Consider the following 12017-nt stretch of genomic DNA (forward strand, 5'->3'; position numbering starts at 1 on the left):
TCATTCTTGAATATTCTTTAGGCTTAATTACGTTAATTGCGTAGATACTGGGTAGTTTTCTATTTACGAGAGAATCTCTTATACAATACTGCTCAGTTTTGATTTAAGAATTTTACATACCATACATCAAATTATAAAATGATCATTTACCCTCTTCTTTCAGTTCGGGTTTCTGAATAAAGTTGATATATTCCCGCAAATGTCCAAGTGCTCACTAAATTTATTCTCGAGATTAGATGTGCTGTTTGTGCACTCTTACGCGAAATCGCTGTGTGTAGTGCCAGTTTCTCCAATAAAGTACTCCATGATATGCCGTATATCAAGTTATTATATCCACATAGTTAACGATTATACCATCATTGACCGGAAATGTTTTGTAAATGAACATTATATAATTTTGAGTATTGAAAAGGAATAATTAAATGCTTCTTTGGAATTGCTGAATTCGCTAGATCCATACATTGATGTCCCAATGGAAACCAGAAAGAAAAACATTCCGTTTTTGACGTCCCTGTAGGAAAATATGAGGACAAATATTTACGGACATATCTATAAACTGTCCATACTTCCAATGTACTGGGTCATCTTTAAAACTGTCCATACTTACAATGTACTGGGTCATCTACACAAAAGAGTTTGATAATCTATAGTCTAGCGAGGAGGTTGGAACTCCTGAATGTGTTGAAGACAAATTTCTCGCACCACAAGGGTAACCTTCAAAAACAATTGTAAGTTGAATTGAGAAGGAAATGTATTTAGTACTATGTAGAATAGTATGTCTATCATGGAAGGAAGAATGTGGTGAATTTATAAATCTCACATTATAACAACCCACGGAACAAAAACATCTCATACAGTGTCCCTAATGAAGGATATTAGAGGGAAATGAATTTATAGACAGCAAAAGATAACAACAACAAAAAACTTCTGTGTAAAACCCAACTTTAAACAGCATCATCAATATAATTTTCTAAATGTGGAGATTGACGGTGCAGTAACTTTCACTGTTCAGTGTTAGGAGAATCCTACTATGTCAGAGGAACAAAACTCATCATGAATGGAACAAATGTAAAATGTCTTGAGGATCCACAAATCCGATATACGGCATATCCTGCCCGGGTTCGGATATACGTCTTATATTAAAGACCCCGACACTACACTACGAGGTCGAACTCAAACAGCACACCCAATCTCCAGAATTCGTATACAGCAGATTAAATTAATTCAGCATTTGGTTATTTATAGAGAGAAAGCATTCAATTTAGTCCGTTTAATAATTTTATTTTAGAAAACCCCATTGAAAGAAAAGCAAAGGTAATAATAATACATTTTATCATTTTTTTAAAGGAAAACTGAACAGCATAAAATATTTGTACATGTAATAACAACATAATAACTTTTTGTTATGATGCCATGCAATACTACCTTATGGCACTGTATCATTCAAGAATGAAAACTCTAATCTTTAAGTCTACCTGTTGTTTTATTTACATATATATTTGTTTGTGTATGTGTGTCTTCACGGGTCATTGACTTTTGACGTTGGTTTGGACACGCCCCCATTGTCCCCTGTGTACGTCCTGGTTAATGACTTTTGACATTGGTTTGGATACACCCCCATTGTCCCTGTGTACGTCCTGTGTTATTGACTTTTGACGTTGGTTTGGACACGCCCCCATTGTCCCCTGTGTACGTCCTGGTCACTGACTTTTGACGTTAGTTTGGACCCCCCCCCCCCCCCCCCCCCCTCCCTTGTCCCTTGTGCCTGTCCTGGTCACTGACTTTCGACGTTGGTTTGGACACCCCCCCCCCCATTGTCCCTGGTGTCTGTCCTGGTCACTGACTTTTGACGTTAGTTTGGACACACCCCATTGTCCCCTGTGTACGTCCTGTGTTATTGACTTTTTGACGTTGGTTTGGACACGCCCCCATTGTCCCTTGTGTACGTCCTGGTCACTGACTTTTGACGTTGGTTTGGACACCCCCATTGTCCCCTGTGTACGTCCTGGTGGGTGACTTTTGACGTTGGTTTGGACACCCCCCCATTGTCCCTTGTGTACGTCCTGGTGGGTGACTTTTGACGTTGGTTTGGACACACCCCCAATGTCTGTCCTTTTTTATTGACTTTTGACGTTGGTTTGGACACGCCCCCATTGTCCCTTGTGTATGTCCTGGTTATTGACGTTTGACATTGGTTTTGACACATTCCATTGTCCCCTGTATACGTCCTAGTTAATGACTTTTGACGTTAGTTTGGACACGCCCCAAATGTCCCCTGTGCATGTCCTGTGTTATGTTTGTGTTAAGTCTGTGAGGGAGAACAAAACTAAAAGAAGTAAAAAGAGAATTAACTCATTCACCCCTAAAGTGTCATAATGAACTATTCCAATGTTTGATTTGGAAGAGTTCAAATGTGTCTTTAGGGGTGAATGAGTTAAGTGAAGTCCAGACTAATGATGTTTGCGACACAATCCAAAAATCGAGTCTGGCATTACAATTTTTGTACGATACGAAATCTGGACTTACAGGTTGTACGTAATGAGTATGTGGACTAACGATACGTATGACTTTCAACTTAATATTAAAGATTGATAGGTAGTGATTATCAATTTGTATGGATGTAAGTGAATGCTATTTTTTTCTACATAGAGAGAATAAAGTGAGCTTATGTAAACTTGTTAATTTTCTGAGTTTTTTGTTAACCATTCTGCAAACAATAATGACACTGATAATCACTTAACGATATGTTAATCAAGATAAATTGAAAGACATGGGCACCAGATGTCTTTTGTAAAACGCCTTTAAAGGATCAACAGTCTGATGTCGGGGGCGTGTACGAAAGATTTGGCAGGATCAAGTCTGATGTTGAGGGAGAGTACGAGGAATTTGGGTGGATCAAGTCTGATGTTGAGGGAGAGTACGAGGAATTTGGGTGGATCAAGTCTGATGTTGAGGGAGAGTACGAGGAATTTGGGTGGATCCCAGATCGTTACGTATTTAAAGATTTTTCAATGCTGTATAATTCCCAGACAACTGTTAAATATTACCCAATCACAGGTTGATACCAATTTTGAAACAGCCCTGACATATTCACATATATTGTGAGTTAAACATTCTATGACTTATTCCATCAGTTCCATGTGCTCTGGTGATGTGATCCATCAAATATTTCCATTTTTTAGAAGACGCAGTTATAAGTTCCAAGGTACATTGTAAGGATAATGACCTTGTCGTGGATTCAATTGTATGGAACGTAAAGGGTCATGTGACCAGTTTGACCTTGTCGTGGATTCAATTGTGTGGATAGTAAAGGGTCATGTGACCAGTTTGACCTTGTCGTGGATTCAATTGTGTGGATAGTAAAGGGTCATGTGACCAGTTTGACCTTGTCGTGGATTCAATTGTGTGGATAGTAAAGGGTCATGTGACCAGTTTGACCTGGTCACACGGCTTTATCGTAAGGATAGAAAAGGGTCTTTTAAGGTGGAAGTAAAAGGCGTTTGGGTAAAGCATTTTTGAGGAATGTTTCTAGAAAAGTATTCCTGAGAAGTGTCTCTATGAAATACATATGTATGTCTTGAGAACTATTTGATTGTAATCCTATCTCAGGGATGTATATTGGAAATGAAACTCACACACATTCCTATTAAACAATATATCACCAATTTGATGATAAAAATAACAACAACTTTTATTAGTTATATATTAAGACAGTCGTGTTTATTTACAAAAATATACAGACCGATGTTGGTCTGTCTATCACAGAGTTTCTATCACAATACACAGGTCTACCCAACAATCTACTCAAGGTCTATCACTGTCAGGCCACACAAACATAATGTTGTGTTTCTGACTCAAAAGCCATCGTTAAGGCAGGTTATAGACGAAATCAGTAATCATATATCTAAACAAAGAATTTCTTACATCATCCATGCTAGTCTAGAAATTATCAATCACGGAGCAGCGTACGCACTAAAACAGGAAACGGAGAGAAACAAATAATTACTTTGCTCAGCCTTAAAATATCTGGACAAAATATGACTTCAAAGGAAATAGGTATTTTCAGTTCATCACCAGTATTTCAAATGGAGAGCGATTCAAAGGTGTGAAGCCACCTGCTTATAAACACCGCTTTGTGTTTCGTCTAGCATTAGTCTTTTATCACAAAAAGGTCCCTTTGAATAAAAAGGTAATTATTTTACAATTGTACTTTACTTAAGTCTGAGCTCCCTGTGATAATAAAGCTATATCATCAGCAGTCTAATATAAGTACATGTTTAGATAAAACAATGGTACATTACTAAGATGATTTCAAAATATCATGGAAATTTTTTTTTACAAAATTTGGCAGAATCCTGTTAAATTTCACTATGACATTTGATATAACCACAAATTAAGATTGTTACTCAGTCAACACGCGGGTGATTTTTGTGAAATGTGTAGAAAAACAGAAATTCAGTAAGACTTGTTGCCATGACAACCATTAAAACAAAAAAATAATTAATTATATCTGTGAGTATGGAATCGATTGTATGATGAAATAAACACAAAATCAAACAATAACATCAAACAAAATTAGTCTTTGTTTTCAGACTTAGCACTTAACACATAATTATTGAATTTCTGTCCAGGGAGACATGATAGAGTTACTTCCCTTGCTATGGTGACTGATCATTGTTTTATAAACTTACAACTGGACTAGTGTTGTGCTCTGTATGTTTCTGTGTGGTGACACAAAATGGTATACATTATAACTTAAAGTGACACTAAATCTCATAAGAGATCAGTATTATTCACTAGAAAACAAGCTTATTGAATACAGAAGTCAGTCTGAAATTTGTATGTAGTTCACACACACCAAATGTTAAGGGGAGACAACTCTAATACATATCACAGGTATTCTATTTTACTGAAACTTGCTAAATTCATTCACTTGTGTACCCAAAAATAATATAAGGGTGATAAAAATTGAAATTCTGCATAATTAATAATTAATTGTAATTATCATGATTAATTTATCAGGACATTAATTCATTATTTCACTAACATCATATTATAAGATAGTACTTATAAATATACATAAAGGTAGACAACTCTTGTACAACCCATATAATGAGTAGACAGGTAGCATATCTCCTTAAGTAACTTAACATAGTAGATTATGAAAAATACTTCCATTGAATCACAAATAAAATCCGTTTCAGAATGTCAAAAATAGTACTGATTTTACAGGCCCTTTAGGTCACTTGTATAGCACAATTAACATTTCGATGTTTAACAATCATAAATATGGCAGAGGTGCATATAACTTTGTATAATGTGTCCAGTTTGATTTTATAGATAGAGGTAATTAATTCATATTTTTACAGATAGGGGTTATTTATTTATATCTTAACCGATAGCGTTAATTTTCCCAGATTTTAATGGATAGAGCTAATTTAAACAGTTTTTGATGGAGAGTTAATTTACTCATTTTTAAACAGCTAGAGCTAATTTACCAAGATTTAAACTGATAAAGCTAATTTACTCAGACTGATCAGAAACAAACAATTAAACAGATTTAGACCTCACAATTTCATTAACATAGTAATATCCTAACTGCATGAGCTACTGATCTGCTTTTTAGGAATAAAGGATTTAAATCAAACATAATCACTTGAAATTTCATAATTACATGTATATCAAAATAACATTTTATTGTACTGATCAAAGGGGAGCAACTCTTACTGTTAAAAGATTAATTACTTCTCATTGTACATACTTGCACAAAACAATTAATAAATCATTTAAAGTGGTTGTCAGGTTACTATCAGTGGTAGACATTGGTTTATCAACTGGACGGAGAATATATATCACTATTGGAAGAGCCTGGAACATCCACATATTACTTCAAAGGCGATATCACTTCTTGTACATGGGGAGGTGACAGTCGCATGGAAGAGCCTGGGGGACTACGAGGGGGTTCTGAAAGTAAATATAATAGCTGATTATTGTAGATATAATTAATGTACTGTGGATCTCATTAATCAAGTAATTTACAATAAAAAGACAAACAAAGGGCTATAACTCGTATTAGTGTTGGCCGGATAAAATTCAAAATCTCAAGATAGACTCAGAACAATGCGAAAAATACCACAATCTTGAAAAATACATTTTTATGACTTGAAATTGTTTACTTTGTATATATATAAGTTACATATCCAATGTTTAGGAAAATACATTTTCATCATTACAAAGCTATAGGCAATAGTAAATCTCTCACCTCCGGGGATCTCCCGCGAGCTAGCACTACCAATAGGCGGAAGTGGAGGTGTGTTGGTCATATTACGGGACATGTCCGTCCGCGACATATCTCCTTCAGACATCCTCACTCGCTTTGTGTTCTGACTGACCGGAGAGGACGGAGGGACAAACTCTTTGGTGGCAGAGCCTGAAATCGACATGTCAATAATATGATAATGATTGTTGAAATGTCCACAATATTTAGGCAATCTGGTTTACTGTCAATGAATGTTTGCTACATATGCACACCTTTTTTACTATATGTTTATGTAGGACACCTCTGCTGATTATATGACCTCTCATGGATATAATTTTATCTCACCTGATTAGGATATTGCCTCACCTGGTTATATTTTTATCCCCCTGATTATGTTATTACCTCCCCTGGTTATGTAATTACTTCCCCTGGTTATGTAATTACCTCCCCTGATTATGATATTACCTCCCTTGATTATTTTATTACCTCCCCTGGTTATGTAATTACCTCCCTTGATTATTTTATTACCTCCCCTGGTTATGTAATTACCTCCCCTGATTATTTTATTATCTCCCCTGGTTATGTAATTACCTCCCCTGATTATTTTATTACCTCCCCTGATTATGCTATTACCAATACCATTATGAAAATCAATTTCTCTCCCTTGAAGGCGGTAGAGATACACTTTTATCATAATGAAAAAAAAATCTCCTGTGAGTTGTGTTAATACCAGGATGATCAAGGACTTACTTGCAAAAGAACGAGGCCGGGCGTTTCCTGGAACAGCTGTCGGCCGATTAACCGTTATGTAGGACCGAAGATTGTTCTGGGAGGCATTCACAAGTCGGTCTTCTGTCATACCTGGCTGTGTGATCTTAGAACTGTCAATCAAACCAGAAAATGTACATCAGGAAGATACTCACACTTAACCATATTGTTTAATCTCTGTAATAACTCCCATTTTATTTTTTCATTTCATTAATAGTTTTGAAAAAATGTATTTATCACACTGATATTAATTTCTTTTTAATTTTTAAATACCACAAACATTACAACCTAGTCATATTTAACCATCCAATCAAATGAAGTGTTACAAACCTGATTGTATTCTGACCAATCAGCATTCTGTTGATATCCAGTTCTAATATACGGGGAGTGTTCATTGCATTTGGATTTTGAGAACTAAGGAAGTTTTCTGGATCTCCTCTCACTACAGAAGAGTTCATCTGCAAGGTAGACAACACAAGAAGATATTTCATGACCTTCTATACATAAGAATCTTAATATATACAAATTCTTTAAATATCTAGTAAGTAATACCAAATTTCACTTGTAAAATTGTTCAGAAATTTGCATGTAGATCGTACAAGTAAAGAAACCACGTTTACAAACTTCAGGACCACTGGAAGTATGATACATCATAAACTGTGGACAGACAGTTGGATGGAAGAACAGCGCCTTACCATGATTAAACGTTAATAAACAAGAGGCCCATGGGGCCTGTATTGCTCACCTGGTTGGATTTGACCAAATGTCAAAATAATGTTCATGTTCAATTCCTTTTGTTTGTTAACCTCAAACAATGCTATATATGGTTATAGTGTGGGGATCCCAACTGTTTTAAAGAAATAATGAAGTCCAGACTCTCTGAGTTTACAACATGCATTTATAACTTTATGACTAGTAGCGATTTAAAGGAATTACCTCTATTTCCCCTATGGGGCCCAGCCCCTTTGGCCCCTCGGGGGTCAGAGTCATCATTTATGCAAAATCTGTTCCCCTTCCCCAAAGGATGTTTCTGACCAAATTGGGTTCAAATCCTTTCATAACTTTATGACTAGTAGTGATTTAAAGGAATTACTTCTATTTCCCCTATGGGCCCCGCCCCTTTGGCCCCTCGGGGGTCAGAGTCATCATTTATGCAAAATCTGTTCCCCTTCACATAAGAATGTTTCTGACCAAATTGGGTTCAAATCCATTCATAACTTTATGACTAGTAGCGATTTAAAGGAATTACCTCTATTTCCCAATTAGGCCCCGCCCATTTGGTCCCTTGGGGGTCAGAGTCACCATTTATGCAAAATCTGTTCCCCTTCCCCCAAGAATGTTTCTGACCAAATTGGGTTCAAATCCATTCATAACTTTATGACTAGTAGCGATTTGAAGGAATTACCTCTATTTCCTCATTAGGCCCCGACCCTTTGGCCCCTTGGGGGTCAGAGTCACCATTTATGCAAAATCTGTTCCTCTTCCCCAAAGGATGATTCTGACCAAATTGGGTTCAAATCCATTCATAACTTTATGACTAGTAGCGATTTAAAGGAATTGCCTCAATTTCCCCTATTGGGCCCCGCCCCTCAGGCCCCTTGGGGGTCAGAGTCACCATTTATGCAAAATCTGATCCCCTTCCGTCAAGGATGTTTCTGACCAAATTTGGTCAAAATCCAATAAGAACGTTTTGACTAGTAGCGATTTGAAGCAAATGTTGACGGACGGCGGACGACAGATGCCGCACCATGGCATAAGCTCACCGGACCTTTGGTCCAGGTGAGCTAAAAATGGACAAATAAATATTGACAGAAAATGCTGAGTCAGCAATAATGGAAACTTACACTCCAGGTTTGTTTTTGGGACGTCCCAACCCAGTTAAGGGATGCCCCAGAGATCCCTCCTTCATCTCCTTCCAGGGAACGAGGTACTTCGTGTTTAGGCACTGTAGTTTCATGTGTCATTGACTGTCAACAGAAAGCAATCAACTGATCAACCAAGGATTACAAGATGTAAGTTATAAAATAAAAAATCTGATTTTTTGACATTTCTGTTTTTTTTTTTTTTTTTGTTACAAAGAAATTCCCCAATGTCCATGTCAAATATGTTACAAAAGGTGTGTGTTATACCATATATACGGAAAAAACTCCAATCTAGGTCACAGTGACCTACTTACCTGTGTTGTTGGAACTGGCTGACCTCTAATAAGGCGCATGTTAGAGGCTGGTGTAGGTGCAGGAGCAAATGATGACTGGTTTTCTCTGTGTGGTGATAAGTTTCGTTGCGGCCTGATTGGCCGAGTTAGTTTACCTCCATACCGAGCATCCTTAATATCCCTGGAAACAAATTATACTCTTACTTGATTTTGTGTATCTCTTATTTCTCCAAATTTGTTTTAGCTAATTCACATCAACACAAATATTTTTTCATGAAATTCTTAATGATAAAATCAGAATAAAAATATGCATGAGAAAGTTGATATACCATTTTAAATATGAAGTGGGAATATGAATCTATATCATATTATGTATTTTTACAACCACATTATATAAAAAAAAAAAAAATGAAATACTTAATCTGAACTATAAATCATATCCACTTTACTTGTTTTTTATACATGTAACTTAGTTATTCCAAATTTATTCACAAATATTACATTTGTTTTGTAGTAATCGGTAGACCCAAGCTTTAATATATTTTTGTATATAGATAAGTATTTCACACTTACTGAGAATATGATAATATATTCCTGTACATACAGTTAATGTCACTCTATATTAAGGGGAGATAAATCTGGTGAAAAACGACGTGATACAAATTTCTTCCTTAGTGAAAACCTGTGACACTGGTGTGATGTGCTTCACATTGAACTCCATACAGTGTAAAACATAAAATACTGTGGGACATCTATTTTATTTGTATCTTCTATCTATACTTTGGTTTCTTTGCCAACATTGAGTAAAGCTAAACTGAATAAATTGTTTCCTAAACAATTACGGACAATATCAGACAAATTACGGATAAAATCAGACAATTATGCACAAAATCAGACAATTACGGACAAAATAAGATAATTACAGACAAAATCAGACATTTATGGACAAAATCAGACAATTACATGTACAGACAAAATTAAACAAATACATGTACAGACAAAATCAGACAATTACAGACAAAATCAGACAATTATGGACAAAATCAGACATTTACGGACAAATTCAGACAATTACATGTACAGACAAAATTAAACAAATACATGTACAGACAAAATCAGACAATTACGGACAAAATCAGACAATTACAGACAAATCAGACAATTATGGACAAAATCAGACAATTACATGTACAGACAAAATAAGACAATTACATGTACAGACAAAATCAGACATCAGAAATTATCATACTTTAGCCATATTATTTTACCATATTTATGAATTAGAATAACAATTTCTATGGCTGAGTGACATTTACAAAATATTGCCAGGAATCAACAGTAATTCCAATCTAAATATTTTCTGACACCTTAAGTATATGTCATATCTGGAATGTGTTATAAAACGGAAATCATTGGTCGTAATATATACTGCAGGAAAAAAAATATAACATCTTTGTCGGTTTGATCTTTACCATTATAATCCTACTGTGTACAAAAGTTAATTTGATAGACAGTTAATATTGTAAATACATAATTCGGGTCACACAGAAACGTTCACCCTGACAAGTGTATACTGTATATAATATTATAAATCACGATTTTCCCTCACCGAATAGTCAAAGGAGCATTCAAATATTTGGACCTGGTGAAAAAGATCGATCATTAAACTTTATGATAAAGTGTGGGAATAAATGTCTTACAGTAAAATATCTACAATTATCAATGTGTACATTCTCGTATACAGAAATCTCACAGCCACTGAAGTCGTCACTTCAAAGATACTACAGAGTTTTTATAATACTGTACAGTGCATTACTGTTGTGTTTTCAACCTGCTAGTGAAATATGAATATTCTTCATATAAACATAAAAACATAGCTCATTTATTTAAATAAGATAATTATTTACCTGATATAGAAATATTTAGTTGATTATCTACCTGTTAACGATAATTATTTACCTGGCATAGAAATATTTACTTTAATTATCTACCTGTTAACGATAATTATTTACCAGGTATATAAATATTTACTTTAATTATCTACCTGTTAACGATTATAATTTACCTGATATAGAAATATTTACTTGGTTATCTACCTGTTAACGATAACTATTTACCTGGTATAGAAATATTTAGCTGATTATCTACCTGTTAACGATAATTATTTACCCGATACAGAAATATTTAGTTGACTATCTACCTGTTAACGATAATTATTTACCTGGTATAGAAATATTTAGCTGATTATCTACCTGTTAACGATAATTATTTACCTGATATAGAAATATTTAGCTGATTATCTACCTGTTAACGCTAATTATTTACCTGATACAGAAATATTTAGCTGATTATCTACCTGTTAACGATAATTATTTACCTAATACAGAAATATTTAGTTGACTATCTACCTGTTAACGATAATTATTTACCTGGTATAGAAATATTTAGCGGATTATCTACCTGTTAACGATAATTATTTACCTTACAAACAAAATCCTCAACATAAACAAACCTGAAGGGACGTCCTAGTTCTCTTGAGATCCACGTCAACATAAAGTTATAAACTAGATCTTCTTAAGTCATATTAATTAGATCTGAATTAAATACTGGAATGTGGTAACCGGACACTCAAAACAATGGCCGCCACATTAAACTGATAGCAATCTATTATATAGTCTTGATACCTAACTTAGACAAGACAAAGGGCTGTACAGCCAAGCATTGTCAGCTTCATCAACCGAGTCTGTCGGTGACAGAATAAAAATCATTGTATATATATATGTACAGTATCTCAAAAGTTAAAGAGACACATTCCATAATTTATGATTGGAATAT

The 12017-nt window shown here is 35.0% G+C and overlaps 1 protein-coding gene across 16 annotated transcripts in view; it reads right to left on the minus strand.

Moving 5' to 3' along the window:
• Positions 1-3694: 3694 nt before the first annotated feature.
• Positions 3695-12017, minus strand: part of LOC117315682 (nuclear-pore anchor-like) — a 108314-nt gene continuing 99991 nt past the window's right edge. For 13 of the 16 annotated variants that reach the window (XM_033869981.1, XM_033869983.1, XM_033869982.1 and 10 more), the window contains 7 exons: positions 10792-10824; positions 9204-9363; positions 8872-8994; positions 7358-7485; positions 7010-7140; positions 6263-6430; positions 3695-5964 (listed from right to left, as the gene is read on the minus strand). In XM_033869981.1, coding sequence (XP_033725872.1) covers positions 5885-5964; positions 6263-6430; positions 7010-7140; positions 7358-7485; positions 8872-8994; positions 9204-9363; positions 10792-10824 — 823 coding nt within the window. In that variant the 3' untranslated portion in view covers positions 3695-5884. Of the gene's footprint in view, positions 5965-6262; positions 6431-7009; positions 7141-7357; positions 7486-8871; positions 8995-9203; positions 9364-10791; positions 10825-12017 lie in introns of those variants that run through there. The other 3 variants (XM_033869984.1, XR_004529743.1, XM_033869989.1) reach the window with 3 other exon arrangements.

Source organism: Pecten maximus, chromosome 17, assembly GCF_902652985.1.
Source record: "Pecten maximus chromosome 17, xPecMax1.1, whole genome shotgun sequence".
NCBI lineage: Eukaryota > Metazoa > Mollusca > Bivalvia > Pectinida > Pectinidae > Pecten > Pecten maximus.